We start from the raw sequence: 22,213 nt of genomic DNA on the forward strand, positions 1-22,213 counted from the left end.
CACGGAAACAAGTATTTTTTATTAGTACTGATTGATTCTGGAAATATTTAAATAAATTAATGCATTTTTGTCGAAATACTGCAAAATATTTCATAGATAATGATACTTTTACTTTCCGTCACCATTCCGTAATTTGTAACAACCGAGTAAAAATGGCGACCGGGTAGACTTACAAATAGTGGTGGGGGTATAGAAATGTCTAAATTCGGTATAACAGTGCAATAGTGACGTTTTGAATTTTCGATTTAACATGATTTGGGATAATTCTTTCAGGATATAAAAGGTTAGTGTAAACACAACTTGAAATTTTGAATTTATATCGAGCCCATTTCTGCGCCGTGTGAATCCTGCCTCGATTGTTAGAGGTTAGACACGACGTAATGATCAAAAGTGTCTCGTCGTGCTATACCTCTAACATTGTTGGAGTAAATAGATCTATGCACAACTATCTGCATCTAGATTTTAACCCTTTAACAATTTTGTCCCAAAATTTAGCAGATGAATACATGTGTCATAATGACATTCACACGCTGATGGTCTTGCTTTTTATATCTTTATAATGACACAAACACGAATAAGCAGTGATTCCATGATCAGAATTAATAAACTGACCTCGTTGACATCATTTGGTTACTTCTGTCTGGCTTAGGAGGTCTAAATCATAAAACAAAATTTCTAGTTTCATTTGTATTTTAAATCTTTTGATAGTCTATCTCTACCGGAAGTCACGGGGTATATAGGATTGAACCAGAAATATATATTTCGAACGCAGTTATATTGAAATTATCGGGAAAGGAAGACATTGTGACCGACATTATTATCCAGATATACACTTATGTACATGACGTATACACAATATCGCATAGTTAATTGATATTGCGTCATTAGTTTTAACTGATGATATTTTCAGCGATATAAATGTACATGTAATTTCAAAGTTTCTCAGAAGCTCTTACCCTCTTTTGTCGTATAATTACCAACAGTTCTCCTATAGACGCAAGTATCACATTGTTCCAAACCTCTTACGATCGTGTTTTAGTGTTAGAATAAATAAACCATTTTGAGAATGTCGATATATGTTTATGGTCAGAAGAATAGAAGTTTTGACATTAGTTTGACAGCTGACAGAAACTGAGTTCAATAGACCTTTGAACATACATAAAATTTAAACATTCAAACGATTTTATTACAGCTTTATTACAAACCAGATTGGATGGATTATTAGGCAAATTTGTTTGAATTGTCTACGGTGTAGATATAGGTAAGTCATCACCAATATGTTGATGGTATTATAATGATAGGAAAGGACTTTTTCAGTAAATCACGAAAACATGCTTTTAAATTTAAAATATACGTATCATCTAAAGCCCACGGCGGCGTATTAGGGCCACTATGTCATTTTATTTATCTTATACATATAAGGTGTTATCTTGTACGTACATGTACAAGCCATAGATACTGAATTGTACGTTCATGATACATGTACTTTCTTGTACGTATAATATATATATTAAGTTGTTCGTACAAGATAAATAAAATGATATAATGGCCCTAATACAGATAGTATATATTTATACTATGCAAAAAGTATGCACAGAGCGGGCAATAAATTGATACTTTTGATAATAAAGGAAACAGACTATTCATGAATACGGGTTACTTTAATAATAAGCGATACAAATCCATTCTAAGCAGAAATCAGTTTGGATTAAACAAAACAATGAGAAGTAGAAATGTTTCCTTACTATTGATTTCGCATGTTGTTCATAATACAAGCTTACTAAGCACCTTACGGTGTTCCAAGCGCACGGCAGCCATATGCATTATACAGTGTCTAAATCTCGAATTTCGTCCAGTTTTCAGACTCAAAAAGTTAGTATTTTGAATATTTTTTTCGTCAGATGTTTTGAGATTCACTTTATGATATGCAAAATAGTCAATTGATAGTTACATTTCATCATATTTTAAGCAACACTTTAAAGTATTTTAGGATTCTCGATACCATATGTAATGTGTTCTGGTTGGCATTTTCAACGATAAATAACTATTCAAACATAACTTACATATGTATTCAGGCTCTTTAGAACGACATGCAAATATAAATGTTGAACAAGGAACTTGCAGCTTATTCAAATAATATTATAAGAGCACTGTCTCTGGTTGGATTGACAACAGTTGTAAGAGGAGACCTCTGTTTGAACATTACTTATTATTAATAAATGAACAGAAAATAAAAATCAATTATGGTATCGTCATTTCAGTTCATATCCCCGACAGATGACATTCGGCTGAACACGTGGGAAATACAAATGCCGCAGGACAAGCTTCTACAAACGGTTGAATGGTTGCTGTAAAGATCCGATCAGGATTTCAATAGTGTGCCTGGTCCAAGAGCACTGTTGTTTGTTTTATACACGGTGTAACAAAACCAGGCGGATTATAAACACCGTCAGTTTCTGGCACACGGAGAGTGCTTACTCTCTACCTATTTGCCGTAAGGTATTTTAACTGGATATTTAATTTAGTGTGACTAGGTACGTTGAAATATTTATTTATATACATACCACAACTGGACACTGGCCGAAATGCATTGAAAACTGCGTTAACACAGTGAGATGTTTTTACCTTGGGTTAACGCGTTCGCATTAGGCACAAATTGTCGCGAGTGAACGTAAAACACCACGCGTGATTTTCTGTCGATATTATCGAACCGTTTAGGTAGCAGACGACAGCAATACCTGGAGTCTGCCGGCATGTGGGACAGTTGAAACTAACAGTCTAATAGCCAGTATCGCTATGAGATTCCGGGTCCGTCGTCTGCTGGCAGGGACTCTTTTGTTTCATACTGGAGTATTTTGTTTACTGTTACAACACATGCTTCATTACGACGATGTTCATCAACATAGGTCGGCGATCGGTCGGTATATAGTAAATAGGAACCGTACGCTCAATCATGGCAATGAAGGAGAGCAGACGACACCCGTCCTCACCAAGATCCTCCCAGCGATGGAGCTGGGCGATACCAAACATTATTCCACGGGTAAAACAATCAAAGATTATGTAGCTAAAAATAACAAAAGTGTTATATCACCTAAGTCTGTTACTAAGGAAACGTCGCCACATGACGACAACTGTGTTCCAAGACCTCAAAGTTTGAGAGATAGTGATTCTGGAGATCTCCAAACAATTAGTCATTCTACACGTGGATTTGTGATATCGGCCACTGCGGATAATGTAGACAATATAACGGGAACCCTGCACGTTATTGCCCTGAAGGAGACGGCGTTTGCTAAATCTACCTCATGTGTGTTTTGGAGTTCCGATCCCAAGATTGTGCAGCCAATCTCCACATCCGACGCCAGAGTAGCACGGATAAATGAGCATCACGGGAAAAGGTAGGTAAATGTCCCTAAGGGAGCGAGATGATATGAACCTTTTCTATGAACACCACTCATCTTTACCTAATTAGCTGTTCCCAACCCACATCGCTAGCCCTATAAATTTCCATCTCTATATTAATGCTACCCCACGTACCCCACCCAACCACTAGTCGACACACCCAGTGAATATCACCTCAGCCAGCCTAGGATTTTACCTTTCTCTGAAAATGATCACTGAACACTAGATTAAAGTAACGTATTCCCAAACAAACTTTTTCTTACCAACCATCCTGTCGTACTTAATATTGCATGTATAATAAGTTCACAACTTGTTATACATAATTGTATCAGAGAGTAAATAGAAATCTGGAAATCTTGCACGTGCTCTGACCAACTCCATACAAGCCCTTCTTCAAATTATATCCATCAAATCGTGACAATAGTTAGAGTCTATCTGGTTTTGGTATACGCAACTTTCAAAATGTCCAAGTCTTAGGTAAGGACCGAATTTATTACATGTAACTTTACATATCACATCCTAGTGGTCAGTGTTATAAAATTGTATTAAATACAGCCCCCATTTTTGTCACATAAACAAAACAAAATTGTTGTTTGTGGTGATATAATTCAATTTTGCTTGTTACGAGCATTTTCATTGGCTTAAAAATTTACTTTATCAGCCCATAAAGGAAAAAATGGCGTCGCCGTTTGTAACGTCGCTTCTGATTGGCTGAGATGACGGCGTAATAATTTCATAGACAAAAGAGTCCCAAAATAAATTTTAAATGTTGAAGAGATTATCTTTAGTAAATTGAATTATAAGGATTAATTTGAATAGATTTTTTATGTTATGGAGATATAACACAAAAATCTTAGTGTACTCTAAATAAACCGCTTCGCGGTTTATTTAGAGTACACTAAGATTTTTGTGTTATATCTCCATAACATAAAAAATCTATTCAAGTTAATCCTTAAATATTATACATACACGTGACATTGACAAAAAAATAAAACGTGATACAGAATATAGCATAGCGTTACACTATTAAAGAAAGAAAATCATGAGTTGGGGGGTAATACAATTGTATTTATACAACTTTAGCCGATATTGTCTCTCATCTTAATTTGTTATGCATGTAAACAAATCTGCTATACGCCAATGCAAACGTCGATATTTTCGTTTAAGGGTGATCATACTGAATTATAGATATACAAAATTACCCCGCCACTTGTAAGATACATTGCCATACATATATTAATGTATTTGTGCGTATTTCCCTAAATGACCAAACGTCTGGGCCTTAAGGGAATAACGTATGTATACTCTACGTGAGAATGGCTCTGGGTTCTGTCACACCATAGTCTATAAAAGTGGTAGTTTCAATTCTGCTCCTGCTTCGCACTCAGTATTTAAATGGACGACTGGATTTCCCGTTGTCGGTATAATGTGACCGAGTGGCTTGTTTGATGTCAGCATACTTCAGTGTGATAGCACTATAAAAAGAGATGCACTATGACAAGGAGACACGGGGACACCGCAGCCTCCCCAAACATTACTGTATACACGGAAGGCCGTCCCCCATTGGCTGTTAACATGCCGTTTACTCTAGTAAACCAAACTGGCTGGAACGATATATTTGTAGTTTACCGTTAGGCGGTAGTGGTCGATGCAAGCGGTTGAGGTTCGATTCGGGCGGTAATGGTTCTATTCAGGCGATAGTGGTTACACTCAGGCGGTAGTAGTTCGATTCTGGCGGTAATGGTTCTATTCGGGCGATAGTGGTTACACTCAGGCGGTAGTAGTTCGATTCTGGCGGTAATGGTTCTATTCGGGCGATAGTGGTTACACTCAGGCGGTAGTGGTTCGATTCTTGCGGTAATGGTTCGACTCGGGCGATAGTGGTTACACTCAGGCGGTAGTGGTTCGATTCGAGCGATAATGGTTACACTCTGGCCGTAGTGGTTCGATTTGGGCGGCAAATGTTCGGGCGGTAGTGGTTTGATTCATTCAGTAGTTGGTAGATGCGGGCGATATATGTTCGATTTAGTTAGATTTTTATTAAGCAAATCTGCACATGCATTTGAAGGATCAACGATGGCATATAGCGAAGTATCGTCAGCATTTTTTTTATAATAGCGTTAATACCATCAACTATATCAACTATACAAAATAAAAACAAAACAAAACAAAGGACCCAATATTGACCCATGGAGGACTCCAGCCTTGATATCCTTCCAATCGGAGGCCTTACGAGTTATGACAACCATCTGCCTCCTATGTGATATAATAAGAATATAGTTGTTGATAAAACAACAGAAAATTATCAGTATATCTGCTCAAAGTAATATGAGAGATTAAGTTGACTTCAATAATGACACATGGAAAAAGAAATATTCTCTTCCATTCCAGTTAACTTTCAATACTGAATTTCAATGGTAACAATTTCGAGTAAAACATAATATTTTATTTTATTTACTCTTTTATTTACAAGATTGTTCTCTCAAATAGATATGTATGTGTTTTGAACGTGCGTGTGTCTTGTACGTGTGTGTCTCAAGTATGTCCGCTTGTAAGTGTGTATGGATGTGTCAGAGATTTAGATTTTTGATTTGATCACATTATAAATTTTGATGTATGATAATAATTAGGACATGCTGGTAGTGGTAATATCTATTGAAGTCATGTTGAAATGTTACGTTAGTGTAGTATGCATGTAGGGTGATAGAGAATTGATAAGGATGAATATTGTGATGTGTTGATGATAAGCACTGTAATGATACCGTGATTTTATGTTGAATGATGATGTGTATATGATGACCACTGATGAAGATGATAATCGTATTGATATCATATTGAGTGATGGTGTAAGTGTATATGGTGATCATTGTTAAGGATGATGTTTCATGATGATAATCTTATATTAATGAGAATTTATGATAATTTAATATTTTATTGGTAAATAATAATATATTGGTATGCTTAATTAATGATGACGCGAGTATGACTGATGATCATTGATGAGGCTGAATGATGTGAATGTGATGGTCATTTTTAAGGATGATTATGATACATGAAGATGGCAACATATTGAAATCATGCTGAATATGATGTGTTTAAAATATTCATTTCGCTGTTTTGCCGTCTGGCGCAGTGATAATTAGCTAACGAGCGGTATTGAGGACGACGGCGAGAAACATAACACATGTACGACCCGCGTTATGAAAATTAAAATCTTATTTCTTTTGATAAAATTGTTTAGAAATTGATTCCCATTTTAAAAAATCCAAAGCCAATTCGGAAAAGTAGAGGGCCTTTAAACAAAAGTAAATATTACATCGCGTTTCTGCCTGAGGGACATTAAACAATTTTATAATAAAGGGAAACATACAGTTGGGATTAGTGATTAAAACACATCAAATATCTTACATGTTATTATAGAAAACATTATATGAACAATGTACGAAGAATAAGAAAGTTAGATTTCCAATAGTACTGAAATGATGTGAGTTTGTTTCTTTTTTCATCTATAGGTACACAATAGTCGTTTAAAAATGCGTGATTTTGGGAAACACTTGCGGATTTAGGTCATGCTATGCTCTACCTCTGTATTGGTAATATTTACTAATAGGCTATTAGTGTCTGTTTAAGCTAAATATTATCCGCTTTTTGTTTAGTTTAACATAATGACGAGAAGTTTTATCATAACCCGACAGGTATGCTTAACAATTCTCTTACCTTACTTATATCATTATGACATTAGCCGGATAATAATCGGTCACATAGTCGAGACAAAGTTACATGCTGCGAGCAGATGATTACGCATGCGTTAAGATTAAAGCAAATATTTAGTGTTTAAAACAAATAACCCGGGTAAATGAGTCAGTACTGTATTTGATGAAGGTAATTATAATAGGGGGGTTTACATGATTTGCCATGTCATCTATTATCACATCGTTCACAGCGGCGTAGGAAGCGGGGGGGGCAGGGGGGGGGGGGCAACCCCCCCCCCCCCCATTCCCCAGGACGGGGAGGGGGCAAACATGTCTTTTTGCCCCCCCATTTTCGCCGACTGAAATTTTCTAAAAATGTTTATTTGAAAGAAAAAAGGGTCCTCCTGCACATTTTTCGTACTTCATTCTAGAAAATTTTCCGCTGCGCGGCGTATTTCCTAAAACGTTCAAGGACATAATGTCAAACCTTAAATAGGCCAAGTCAAAATTCAATACACAGAACTAGACTAAAAATGTCCATCAAAGGATTTTATGTACTACCTAAAAAAATTCTCTTAAAAGATCAATTTGTTTATGTCTTAGCGAGACAATATTAATTCATTTTTTATGTTACACAACCATGTGCCGATGGTGTGAAGCCGGTGTATTCAGATCGAGTAGGGTTGCATAATGTTTTGACGACACAATTATCATTTCTAAATGCAAGCAGCTTTAAATAGAAAAATTACCATGTTAAGAACGCTTTATAATCATTAAAATACATCGTAAAACTCATCTCAGCCATTCTAAACCGTATTTTTTTTTTCCGGGGTAGACACCCGGACCCCCCAAACACCAAAATCTCGCGCTTTCGGGCGCTCGCAAATTCATCAAAACTCATTTAAGCTATTCTAAATCGTAATATTTTTCCTAGAGGAGGCCCCGGACCCCCCCAACCCCCCCCCCCCCCCCCCCCCCCCCCAAACACCAAAATCCCGCGCTTTCGGGCGCTCGCAAAATCATCAAAATACATTGTAAACCTCATCTCAGCCATTCTAAATTACTATATTTTTTCCGGGGGTCACCCTCAGACACCTAAAACACTAAAATCTCGCGCCTTCGGCGCTCACACGCTAATCTGGCCAATTTGCGTATTCGTTAATATCCTTTTATAGCGACCCCACTGTCTATAAATGTGTACAAGGATTAAATTTACTGATATATGAAAAATGTACATAAAACATATATGGTTGGGAGTTGAATTAATCTCCTCCTGTAGGTGCGGCGCCCCCCCCCCCCCCCCCCCCCCCCCCCATTACGTTTCATCTTCCTACGCCACTGGTTCATATATCTAATTATGTTCCGCATTCATTTCCCGGACCTGTTGTAGAAGACATTAACAACTGACGACTTTGAAGCTTATTTCAGTTTGATAGCTCAACACATGGATATATATATCACTTGAGAGTTGAGTCCCCAACCATTCTCTACTCTCGCGCCGTCCATGTCTGAAAGTTGGAGTTTCGCTCGAGGCGGCATCATTTGATATCCAATGACTCCAATTTGGACTGGTCATTAAGCTCCATGTAATGGCAAATACTCCACTGCATATGTAGTAGGATTAAACCTCCTCTTCGAGGCTTTGGTCTGAGTCTTTTACCATGCAGGATTGCCACCTCTGTCCTTATGTAAACCCCTATGTCCTCACAATTCTGACATTACAACGGTATGTAAACCCCTATGTCCTCACAATTCTGACATTACAACGGAAGCGGAAGTAGAATAAGCTTTGGCATAGATTTCTAACGCAAGCCTTTGTGAGTCGTGTGGCTCCTTGTCGTGTCCCCATTAACGGATGTTTGTTTGCAGATATGAGCTTTCCCTGTATAAATTAACTTGTGTATTTTTTGTCAATCGCCATGTTGAATGATCATGCATTTCTAGTAGCGACCCAGTGCATGTGTCGGTTATCAACCGGACGTATCATGACACATAGAAATCAAATAGTACATTCAGTATGTAGTGAGCCTTTGGATCTCTTTAGTTGAGTTTCAATGGTTTAAAATCTGTCAGTATTCAAACGAATTGTTGGTTAAGTATTTTAGATGTTAGACACTGTAACATTATTGATGTCAAATGAGGTGAATCTCGATAAATTTATCGGGGAAACATGTCGTATATTATGTGACACTTGTGCCACGTGTCCCTGATCATATTTCCTCCTATGTCACCTTCACTCTGATCAATATAGTTTGGGTCGTTCCTTCCAATCGAATATGGATATATATAAATTGAAGTAAGATTTGTTGATATTTAAACGAGTTTAAAGCTGTAAGGTGATCTGTAAGATGATGTATCGTATATATAAACAACGGCATACGTGTAATACGGAAATCAAACCTATGAGATAAAGCTACTTCGAGATACTATAAGACATATGTATAACCGTCAGCATTTCTAACACAGAAAAGACGTGCAGGTATGAGAAAAAATACTTTATATAGCACATTACAAATTTGTTTTGTGGTACAATTAAATAAGTGTGCATAAAGACTGTTAGATAATTGCTTTATGCATAGTTCGGATGAGAATGTCGTGCTAAATGGGATGTAAAGTGTCAGCTTTATGGTTCATTAAGTATATAGTTTTTAGACAGAACAGTTGTCAACTATTGGCTTGGGACATACTGTTTCATTGTAAATAGTGACAATATATCATTTAAAGTTGTATTTCTTGTAATTTTCACTGAAACGATATGTCGTTTTAACATTTGATATTTGAACATGGACATGTATATTGATGATTTAGCTCCCCAAAACCATATGTCTGCCTATAAGAGAGCGAAATCTAGGGATCATATATTCCTGGTTGTGAATAAAACGCCTTCAATCACCGTCATGTTCCTTACCTTCGGGTTTTGTCGGAATTCCTAATCGTATCACGTGACTGACGTCCACACGTCCTGCACGTGGTGAATCAGGTAACTAGCGTAAGCGCACATGTACATGTGTTTGTTTACGTTTTCCTTCTGACTAATATGAGCAGATCGTGCTGGTATATGTCCACAGAGCGCGTATTTGAAACATCTAATGCACAAATGCCGTAATATAATATTGTGTGTATCAAATGTTGTAGTGTGCGTGCATTATTTTTTTTGTCGATCCAGTCTGCTGAGATCGACCACATGTTTTGTTTACGAAAAATAGTTGACATTTCTCTTGGTTTCACAACTCTCGAGTTACTTCGAGATTATCGCGACGATGTTCGGAAGAGTTCGGAATGCTTCGGCCTCTTTCGAGCCTATTTTTCACGTTTACACGTTAAAAAGATTTTTTACTTTTATAAGTCCAGTGCTGCAACCTTATTAAAAGTGGTAAAATTAGAAAGTTTAAAACTCAGAATAACGGAGAAAAATATGTATAACACTTAAACAGTTTTTACTATGACAAAAAGAGCGAAAGTGATAGACCATACAACTTTAATCTATGGTTTTTTATGAAGCAGTAGATGTTTGCTGTACCAGCAACAATCTTTGGTACTTTTCTTAAGTGTTAATTTTCTACCCATTACCGGTAACTAACTCATTGAATAACCTTTAATCACATGACTGTTACGAGGAAAAAGTTACTTTCCGATCCGATATCTCAATTGGCCGTTAGCTGTTCGCAATGTTCGGTTTCATGTAAGTCCTTTCCCAAAAAAATCGTCTGTTGTGGTATCTCCTGGGGAATTCACGGTGGTACTGAGTCTGTTGTGGTATCTCCTAGGAAATTCACGGTGTAACTTAGTCTGTTGTGGTATCTCCTAGGGAATTTTACGGTGGTACTGAGTCTGTTGTGGTATCTCCTAGGGAATTCACGGTGGTACCAAGAGTCTGTTGTGGTATCTCCTAGAGAATTCACGGTGGAATTGAGTCTGTTGTGGTATCTCCTAGAGAATTCACGGTGGAACTGAGTCTGTTGTGGTATCTCCTAGGGAATGCACGGTGGTACTGAGTCTGTTGTGGTATCTTCTAAGGAATTCACGGTGGAACTGAGTTTGATGTGGTATCTCCTAAGGAATTCACGGTGGTACAGAGTCTGTTGTTGTATATACCGTCTAGGGGATTCACGGTGTAACTAAGAGTCTGTTGTGGTATCTCCAAGGAATTTTACGGTGGTACTGAGTCTGTTGTGATATCTCCTAGGGAATTCACGGTGGTACTGAGTCTGTTGTGGTATCTCCTGGGGAATTCACGGTGGTACTGAGACTGTTGTGGTATCTCCTAGGGAATGCACGGTGGTACTGAGTCTATTGTGGTATCTCCTAGGGAATTCACAGTGGTACCAAGAGTCTGTTGTGGTATCTCCTAGAGAATTCACGGTGGAACTGAGTCTGTTGTGGTATCTCCTAGGGAATGCACGGTGGTACTGAGTCTATTGTGGTATCTCCTAGGGAATTAACGGTGGTACCAAGAGTCTGTTGTTCTATCTTATATGGAATCACGGTGGTACTGAGTCTGTTGTGGTATCTCCTAAGAAATTCACGGTGGAACTGAGTCTGTTGCTGTATATACCGCCTAGGGGATTCACGGTGTAACTAAGAGTCTGTTGTGGTATCTCCAAGGAATTTTACGGTGGTACTGAGTCTGTTGTGATATCTCCTAGGGAATTCACGGTGGTACTGAGTCTGTTGTGGTATCTCCTAGGGAATGCACGGTGTGATATCTCCTACGAAATTCACGGTGGTACTGAGTCTGTTGTGGTATCTCCTAGGGAATTCACGGTGGAACTGAGTTTGATGTGGTATCTCCTAAGGAATTCACGATGGTACAGAGTCTGTTGTTGTATATACCGCCTAGGGGATTCACGGTGTAACTAAGAGTCTGTTGTGGTATCTCCTAGGAAATTCACGGTGGTTCTGGGTCTGTTGTGGTATATACCGCCTAGGGAATTCACGGCGGTACTAAGTCTGTTGTTGTATCTCCGAGGGAATTCACGGTAGTACTAAGAGTCTGCTGTGGTATATACTGCCTAGAGAATTCACGGCGGTAATGAGTCTGTTGTGTTATCTCCGGGGGAATTCGCGGTGTAACTTAGAGTCTGTTGCGGTATCTCCTATGAAATGCACGGTGGTACTGAGTCTGTTGTGGTATCTCCTAGGAATTTTACGGTGGTACTGAGTCTGTGGTGGTAACTGCTAGGGAATTCACGATGGTACTGAGTCTGTGGTGGTAACTCTTAGGGAATCACGGTGTAACTGACTCTGTTGTGGTATCTCCTAGGAAATTCATGGTTGTACTGAGTCTGTTGTGGTATCTCCGAGGGAATTCACGGTGGTACAGAGTCTTTTGTGGTATATTCTAGGGAATCACGGTGTAACTGACTCTGTTGTGGTATCTCCTAGGGAATTCACGGTGGTACTGAGTCTGTTATGGTATCTCCAAGGAAATTCACGGTGGTACTGAGAGTCTGTTGTGGTATCTCCTAGGGAATGCACGGTGATACTGAGTCTATTGTGGTATCTCCTAGGGAATTCACGGTGGTACCAAGAGTCTGTTGTGGTATCTCCTAGGGAATTCACGGTGGAACTGAGACTGTTGTGATATCTCCTACGAAATTCACGGTGGTACTGAGTCTGTTGTGGTATCTCCTAGGGAATTCACGGTGGAACTGAGTCTGCTGTGGTATCTCTTAAGGAATTCACGGTGGTACAGAGTCTGTTGTTGTATATACCGCCTAGGGGATTCACGGTGTAACTAAGGGTCTGTTGTGGTATCTCCTATGGAATCAAGGTGGTACAGAGTCTGTTGTGGTATCTCCTAGGGAATCACAGTGGTACTGAGAATTTGTTGTGGTATCTCCAAGGAATTTTACGGTGGTACTGAGTCTGTTGTGATATCTCCTAGGAAATTCACGGTGGTACTGAGTCTGTTGTGGTATCTCCAAGGAATTTTACGGTGGTACTGAGTCTGTTGTGATATCTCCTAGGGAATTCACGGTGGTACTGAGTCTGTTGTGATATCTCCTAGGGAATTCACGGTGGTACCAAGAGTCTGTTGTTCTATCTTCTATGGAATCACGGTGGTACAGAATCTGTTATGGTATCTCCTAGGAAATGCACGGTGGTACTGAGACTGTTGTGATATCTCCTACGAAATTCTGGTATCTCCTAGGAATTTTACGGTGGTACTGAGTCTGTTGTGTATTCCTAGGGAATTCACGTGGTACTGATCAGGTGGTATGACTGTTGTGGATCTCAAGGATTTTAGTGTGCGTTTTGTACTGAGTCTGTCAGAATTACGGTGTACTGATCTGTGTGTACTCCTAGGAATGCACGGTGTACTGAGTCTGTTGTGGTATCTCCAAGGAATTTTACGGTGGTACTGAGTCTGTTGTGATATCTCCTAGGGAATTCACGGTGGTACTGAGTCTGTTGTGATATCTCCTAGGGAATTCACGGTGGTACCAAGAGTCTGTTGTTCTATCTTCTATGGAATCACGGTGGTACAGAATCTGTTATGGTATCTCCTAGGAAATGCACGGTGGTACTGAGACTGTTGTGATATCTCCTACGAAATTCACGGTGGTACTGAGTCTGTTGTGGTATCTCCTAGGGAATTCACGGTGGAACGTAGTCTGTTGTGGTTTTTTCTAAGGAATTCACGATGGTACAGAGTCTGTTGTTGTATATACCGCCTAGGGGATTCACGGTGTAACTAAGAGTCTGTTGTGGTATCTCCTAGGAAATTCACGGTGGTACTGAGTCTGTTGTGGTATATACCGCCTAGGGAATTCACGGCGGTACTAAGTCTGTTGTTGTATCTCCGAGGGAATTCACGGTAGTACTGAGAGTCTGCTGTGGTATATACTGCCTAGGGAATTCACGGCGTTACTGAGTCTGTTGTGCTATCTCCGAGGGAATTCACGGTGTAACTTAGAGTCTGTTGCGGTATCTCCTATGGAATGCACGGTGGTACTGAGTCTGTTGTGGTATCTCCTAGGAATTTTACGGTGGTACTGAGTCTGTTGTGCTATTTCCTAGGGAATTCACGATGGTACTGAGGTTTTGGTGGTAACTCCTAGGGAATCACGATGTAACTGACTCTGTTGTGGTATCTCCAAGGGAATTCATGGTTGTACTGAGTCTGTTGTGGTATCTCCTAGGGAATCACGGTGTAACTGACTCTGTTGTGGTATCTCCTAGGAATTTTACGGTGGTACTGAGTCTGTTGTGATATCTCCTAGGGAATTCACGGTAGTACTGATTCTGTTGTGGTATCTCCTAGGGAATGCACGGTGGTACTGAGTCTATTGTGGTATCTCCTAGGAAATTCAAGGCGGTACTAAGTCTGTTGTTGTATCTCCGAGGGAATTCACGGTGGTACTGAGAGTCTGCTGTGGTATATACTGCCTAGGGAATTTATGATAGAAGAGTCTTTAATATTTATTTACTTTTATTGCTTCCACGAATACTCGAACACAAACTGCAATTGCTATGAAGTTTTGAAGAGAGTATGCTTCGTATCGCGATATTATAGGGATGCAATTATATGGGTATGGAGAAAGAATGATGGATGACACAGCTTGGTTGCGTATTTGTCTGTTTTGTACCGCCAATTTAGTATACAAAGACATATTATTTAGATTCCAAACCAACAGACAAATGTGTCGTTTTTGAACGCAAATTACATTGTAAGGTTTTTGCGAACTAGAAAACAAATCTCAGTATTGTGCTGGATGCATTTTCACTGTTACTAGGTAGCTGGCATCCCTGAAACCTCGTTACCACAGTATATGTATGAATTGTCCTGTTCTAAAAAGAATCGTGGAAAGCGCCATTCATTGAGATAGAACTTGTGCATAGAACCGTCTGTACGTTCATTGTACCGTGTTACCACGTCACCATCAAACTACCTGACGAAATAACACCGTATATTTAAGTGGCCTATACAAAGCATTAACTCTATTGATTTTCTATAACCCTCTGCAAGGCCGGATATAGGAATATTGCTCTCGCGGCTTAAGGTGGCGATCTTGCGCGTGCTCTCAGATCGTCACCCGCTTGATGGATTTATCGTTGATGTGAAATCAGGACACTCGTCTGTGTTGTCGGTTAGGATCTGACGGAGAATGCATCGATCATCGACACTGATGCTTCCATAGCGCGCTAAGCCCATATATTAATTTGATTTATTTGTCACAGCACAACTCAATCCGAAATCATTTCATATGTTGAATAAGTAGTTCAACGCCCTCGCGACAGTTATCTGGGGTCCCGCGAGGGCGGGATAACTAAGGAAACATGGTTTTTAAGGTTATAAGGAGTCACACCGTTCGTCTGGTGTTTTACTCGATGAAGCTGTTTCGTATGCATTAAATGAGACATCATGAGATACTGATAAGGCTAGAGGCCTAAATATGCAATTTGTCGTGTATTTGGGAGGGGCTGGTTTAGTCACGTAAATTGTATGTCTAGATAATCTTACACGGATTAGCTTAGAGAGTATTGAATTACATGTAATGTGAAGTTTTTGTTTTTCTACAGATAGTTTCAGTTATGATTTTATTTCAATTATAGTATTTTCATGTTTTGTAAACTTTGGTTGTTATAGGTAGTAGAGTGGTGTCCGTTGATGATGAGGAAGGCGTTGTCTTTTTTCCTTGGTTTTATTTAATTACATCCTAGTATGTTGGACTAAGGACTGTTCAGCCCTAAACATCCTGACGTGAATTACAATAATACTCCGTATACTAAAATACATTTTCATAAATTGGTCTCCATGTTTCCGTGTGCGCCGAATGTCAGTGTCCTGAGGGTGTCGTGTTGTGAAGTGTGTTTTTGGGTATATCGACCAAGTCTTATATATATCACATGAATCAGAGAATTAGTTACAGATTATATAATCATGGACCCACCAGAGTTCCCTAAGACCATTTTAGACGTTTTAGAGGTCTAGATCAAAAAACGATAAAGATCATATTCTACATGGTGCTAGATTTATCGTTTTTTTTTATCTAGACCTCTAAAACGTCTAAAAATGATCTTAGGGTACTCTGGTGGGTCCATGATTATATAATCTGTAACTAATTGTCAGATCCATGTGATATATATGTGATAATAGGAAGCAGTTGGCATTCATACTCCCATAGGCTAATTGCAAGCTAAATGCAGTTCAATGCTTATATTTACATTCAATAACAGTTTTATAATTGAATTATTCATTACTATCAGGGACAGAACAGTCATTTAGCAGTACCTTCGTACCTGTATTACTGAAAGTCAATTTGTGTGCGGACTGTGGAAAGTGTTAAGTATAAATAAATTGGTGATGCTAACTACACGTAGAATATTAAATATTTTAAATGAGCAACTCCGACACGTACGATGAACATGAATATGGACGAAACTCCACATTTCAGATAGTTGATGGTCTACTCCATGGAAAAAAAAGTTTCACCTTCATTAAAAACTATACATTACGTAATGTTTAACAAGCCTTTAGGTTATCTATAGAAATCTACTGTAACATGTGTCACACACAACTCAGTATTCGGAAGATACGCGGGCATTGGCAGACAAAAAAAATCTTACAGTATAGTAATCATATAATGACCGAGAAAACACATGCTTGATAACGAAAAATTGTACTCTACCAACTGGCCCTTGATACGCTGGGGTTTGAAATTCTGAACATGGTAGATGGACACACATTTATATGACTATTCGTAAACTTATCGTCATTTCATTTGAAAGAAACCGTCCGGATTTTATACCGCCGAGTCCGGTTTTTATGCCGAAATTTAGAATAAATTATCTATTTCCTCACAGACTTGGAAAACAATGTCGAGCGGTAGGTGCCCTAAGTTTTGTAATTCATATCACTTTCCATAAACAAACAAGCAAAAAGAAATATTTCACAAATGTTTTAGATGCACGAATGATCGACAATTTCTTCTAGATTGATTCATGTGTTGTTGGATGTTCCATCACTCGATCCACAGTGTTGATATTCACTAGACAATCAAAGTAAACATAATCGTTTATAATTACAAACGCCTATATTGTGTTTAGTTCTGAAATTTTAAAGGATCGTGATATAGATTTCTATTCGCCTTATGTAAAAAGATTTGCCTACTGACTGGCGACCCATTATCGTGGAAAAGTATAGATCCCCCCCCCCCCCCCATTAATAGACCCACGAGTAACAGTGAACTGAATGTGATAAATAGAATATTATACTCTGCTCGTTGTTACGTTACGTACATCATTACACCCCTGGTTTATTAAATAATGATCTTTTCTCTTGTCCCTGCCAGACGAAAAACAACTTTTAATACCATACTTTTATTTCATCTGTGGCTGTCGGAAATAGGTCTAATAGTAAAATGAAAAATAATTGTAAAAAAAAAATGTTGACATGAACTAAAGGGGGAAAACTGATATCATGTTTTCTCGTAAAATCAAGACATCGTTGACTTTTCTGATTTAGGTTTGCAAACATACTTAAGACCTTATCAACTAATCATATAAAACCATAAAAGGTGAAATCCAAAAACCAGTGAATAAGGTCATTGATAAAAAGAATCTTAAGAAATATGTATTGAACATACAAAAACACTGCATTGTTTTCTTGTGCCATTTTAAATCCCACCTATCCAGGGGGCGTAATAAATAAATCTTTACTGAAGAAGATTTGTAGTTGACTACAAAACCTACATACGTTACACGATTTGTATGTACACATATGTAGAGTCAGAAGATCGGGAGATAACAATGTATTGAATAAACGCGGTCTTTTGTTTCTATCACACAGCTTAATGATCTAATCAGTTTGTGTTTAATGCTATATTTAAATTGATATATTGCCCCACCACAGAGTATAGGATTTACGTGTTCTTGAGTGACATTTTATCTGGGTTTAGCATACAAGTCTACAGCTTTCAGTCAGTCTAAACTGTTACTTCGTCACCACGTGGATCGTGTATAAGTGTTCGACAGATGCAGTTTCATTTTGATAGGGAAATATTTGTCAATTGCAGTCAGTGTCAAACTCGTTAATGTGCCAGTCCTTGTGAGTTCTGTTGAACTGAGAAGGAGATTTTATTGAAATCACTGACAGGCGCATATAGGTTTTAATGAGTTAGTAACTTTGATGAACTTTTGTTGTTAGGCACAGTCGACGGTATGGTATTGAGATCTCGCACACACAAGGTTCTGTTACTTTGGACGGCGTTTTTTGTGTATGCTGTGTGTCAGCTCTTTCTTATGTCTATTCAGTTCCGGTATGAAAACTTTCGAAGCCAAATATCCTCAGGAATGGATGATGTTGAAACCAGTCGAAATTTCACGATAGGAATTTCGATTGTGAAAAAGACTCAAAACAAGAGTTCTTCACAGCAAATTCACCCTCTACTGAAAAGGTATCATGACTTTATGAGAGTGGACAATATCACTATCGAGGCGCAGACGTTTGCTTTCTCGGCTTACTTTGATAACATAGGCAAGCAAAATGTAGTGAGAGTGATAGTTCTCGCCATGCGGCAAAACAGTCTTGATCCAACGGTCTGTCAGTTGTATGTGACAGGTGACAAAAAACTCCCGAAATCACTCAGTAGTGCACAGACTAATGTTGTCTTCAATGAAGTAAGTCGTCAGGATATCAGAGAACATCATAACAAAAAGTAAGTTAACATCATTGATTCTGTGTTTAAGTTCAGGAACGTGTTGAAGTGGTTGTTTTCTGAGTTCATGGCCTTTGTCAAATGTTCTTGTGTAAATAATGATCAATCCACAACATCGTGTTGTCAGTTCTCCTGGGATAATCATACTGAACAGTACATTTGTTGTTGTTTTATGTTTCGTTCTTTTTAATTCATTTGCAAGTTAAAGTTCGTGAAACTATTCTTTGTTTTTGTTCATTTTTACGTTACAATGCGAGGTATTAAAGGTCATTGTTAAGATGAAAAATCAGTAAATGTGTTCATACTCGTTAAATAAATTTATTTATCTTGCAACTGCCATACATACTGACGGATAACTACTGTCGGATAAACTTGTGCTTTATCCGTCAATACGAAATGCTTTATCCGTCAATATGATCACGTGAATTTGTTCCACATCCGACGGAACATTTTCTAACTTGACCCCGAACTTTTACCTTTCGGTGAATCGAACGTCAGTCATTCCCGCTAAAACGTGAAGTCACATTCACCGGGATGACGTCATTTTTACGATATCGAAAATCTCGAATGGCGATGTCGTCTTGTATTGTAAAGTACATAATTGAAATTCTTTGATGGGTGATTATTTTTTTTGAGTATTTTCATATTGTTTCAGTCATATTACACACTGAATAGAATTACTGGTACTGTTTGTGAACGCGCTTATATATTTCCCACGACAGTAAAAAGGAGTAAACACTCATTCCGCTTAATGAATGAATGAACACTCATTCCGTTTAATGAATGAATGTTTTCCTCCGCATCAAAGACGCGTCTCGCTTCGGGAGAAACCAAGTGAATAACTGGCAATTTTCTGCGTTTTGAATGTCATGATAGTTGCAGGATAAACAGAATACACGGTTAGTATCTTACGATACAAGGTTTATTTTGGTGCTCGACACGGAAAGCCGAGATGACTCGGCAAACGTCATCTCGGCTTTCCTAAGTCTCGCACCAAAATAAACCTTGTATTGTAAGATACTAACCATGTATTCTCTATATCTGTGGTTATGATAGAGGATATAAATGTGTAAACAGTGATCTCATTCTACACTTACCCGGCTAATCGCATGCATTATTATTATAATTATTTTTTTGTAAAACTGTTTTTGTCAGTTACACTATATCCGACTGTAATTTTATCTCGTGACATATGATAAACATGTATACGGAATGAATATTCACACACGAATTAAAATAATACATGTATGTATTATGCCTTGATCTGCCTGGACACTATAAGCATAGTATATTTTTTTTAATAAAATAATTATAACAATTTTTCGCTGTATTCATGTATACAGCGAGGTATACAGCGAGGTGGCCAAAATAGACGCCATTTTTATAAACAAAATCGGGCCGATCGCGTTTAGTGTACAACAAAGAATTGTTACGCTATGAAACGTACATTACTAAGACTTTAAAACCAGTAAGAAATTAGAATAACACTCTGTCCATGTGTTGACAAGTTTATTTCATTTATTAAACTATCTAAAGTCTAGTATAAACGTGCGTCTGGTATATATCGGTGGCCCCAGATAACCCACAATTTAATGATACTCTTACAGATAATGGAAATATTAAAACAAACACTACACGTGTTTGGTTGTATCTTAAGTTTAACAAGGTATGTAACAAGTATATAAAAATACGTCTGCAAGAACACTCGTCCCTCACTCGGGCCAAGATGGCCCAATGGGTAAAGTGTCTGACAATTCACCACTACTCTTTCCTCACTCGGGCCAAGATGGCCTAATGGGTAAAGTGTCTGACAATTCACCACTACTCTTCCCTCACTCGGGCCAAGGTGGCCCAATGGGTAAAGTGTCTGACAATTCACCACTACTCTTCCCTCACTCGGGCCAAGGCGGCCCAATGGGTAAAGTGTCTGACAATTCACCACTACTCCTCCTTCACTCAGGCCAAGATGGCCTAATGGGTAAAGTCTCTGACAATTCACCACTACTCTTCCTTCACTTGGGCCAAGATGGCCTAATGGGTAAAGTGTCTGACAATTCACCACTACTCTTCCCTCACTCGGGCCATGATGTCCTAATGGGTAAAGTGTCTGACAATTCACCACTACTCTTCCCTCACTCGGACCAAAATGGCCTAATGGGTAATGGGTCTGACAATTCACCACTACTCTTCCCTCACTCGGGCCAAGATGGCCTAATGGGTAAAGTGTCTGACAATTCACCACTGCTCTTCCCTCACTCGGGCCAAGATGGCCTAATGGGTAAAGTGTCTTGACAATTCACCACTACTCTTCCCTCACTCGAGCCGAGGTGGCCCAATGGTTTAAGTGTCTGACAGTCTGTCATTATTTCTCTTTCTCTGGACCATGGTTAATATCCTGGTTTTTGATCGCCTGATTCTTACTTAGGAGTCATCATTTAATGTACATTAGGGAAGCTACCTGACACTTCTATTCCATCTCCAATGGGGGCGTATTTTTACCGAATTTACTCCGATTACCCACAAGAGAGCGATAACGACCCTTTTCAAAATGAAGTCAAACAATTTTTGAATGATTTCCAGGGTGATGCCTCACGACGGATTTCTTCGTTGCCCGATTTTACCTTACTTGAGGTTAAATCTGTATGCCATAGTCTTGTGCTGATTTAATTGTATATGAAAACTTGATATTTGCAAATTATAGTTTTTTGTAATGTTTGTGTAAACTTTTTAATGCCTTTAAAACATTTTCATTTGTTCCTCCTGATTTAAAAAGAGGCATACTATGTACATTATATAAAGGCCACAACAAACCCAAATCTGACCCAAATAGCTATCGAGCTATCTCTCTTTTGCCTGTTATTGTTAAAGTCTTCGAGAAAATACTGCTTGAAAGACTTCTATCTGAAAAACTATTTCATGTCAATCCCTTACAAAACGGTTTCCAAAAAAACGTCAGCAGTACGATGACGTCATATGTCTTGCAAGAAGCAATTATTTTTTAAGATGAAAACAATAGTAAATTGTACTCATTTTTGTGGATGCGGCGAAAGCCTTTGATTGTGTATGGCATTCAGGCATGTTGTATAAGCTTGCCCGTCTGGGTTTTAATTGTGATTTTGTCAATTTGATAATTTGCTTGTACAAAGATAGGTACAGTGCAGTTTGTACCAAGTTTATATATATATAAGAGGTTTCCAATATGTCAAGGAACCCGTCAAGGAGGTATTCTATCACCTTGGCTTTATTCTGCATACATACTGACCTATTGAACGAGTTATGTGCTTCGAAATCTGCTTTATCAACTCATGATATTAACATAACCTGTCCTACACAAGCAGATGACATTGTATTACTTTCACTATGCAAAAATGACTTGGATCAGTTCATGCAAATTTGTTATTTATACAGTTGTAAATGGAAGTTTAAGTATAATGCCTCAAAATCCATTGTTATTGTTTT

The 22,213-nt window shown here is 38.4% G+C and overlaps 1 protein-coding gene across 2 annotated transcripts in view; it reads left to right on the forward strand.

Annotated features, from left to right (window-relative positions):
- Positions 1–1,634: 1,634 nt before the first annotated feature.
- LOC138316344 (beta-1,4-galactosyltransferase galt-1-like) overlaps positions 1,635–22,213 on the forward strand; it is a 38,452-nt gene continuing 17,873 nt past the window's right edge. The window contains exon 1 of one of the 2 annotated variants that reach the window (XM_069258034.1): positions 1,635–3,395. In XM_069258034.1, the coding sequence (XP_069114135.1) occupies positions 2,797–3,395 (599 nt within the window). In that variant the 5' untranslated portion in view covers positions 1,635–2,796. Of the gene's footprint in view, positions 3,396–17,930; positions 18,755–22,213 lie in introns of those variants that run through there. The other variant, XM_069258035.1, reaches the window with a different exon arrangement.

This window comes from Argopecten irradians, chromosome 2 (genome assembly GCF_041381155.1).
Source record: "Argopecten irradians isolate NY chromosome 2, Ai_NY, whole genome shotgun sequence".
Lineage (NCBI taxonomy): Eukaryota > Metazoa > Mollusca > Bivalvia > Pectinida > Pectinidae > Argopecten > Argopecten irradians.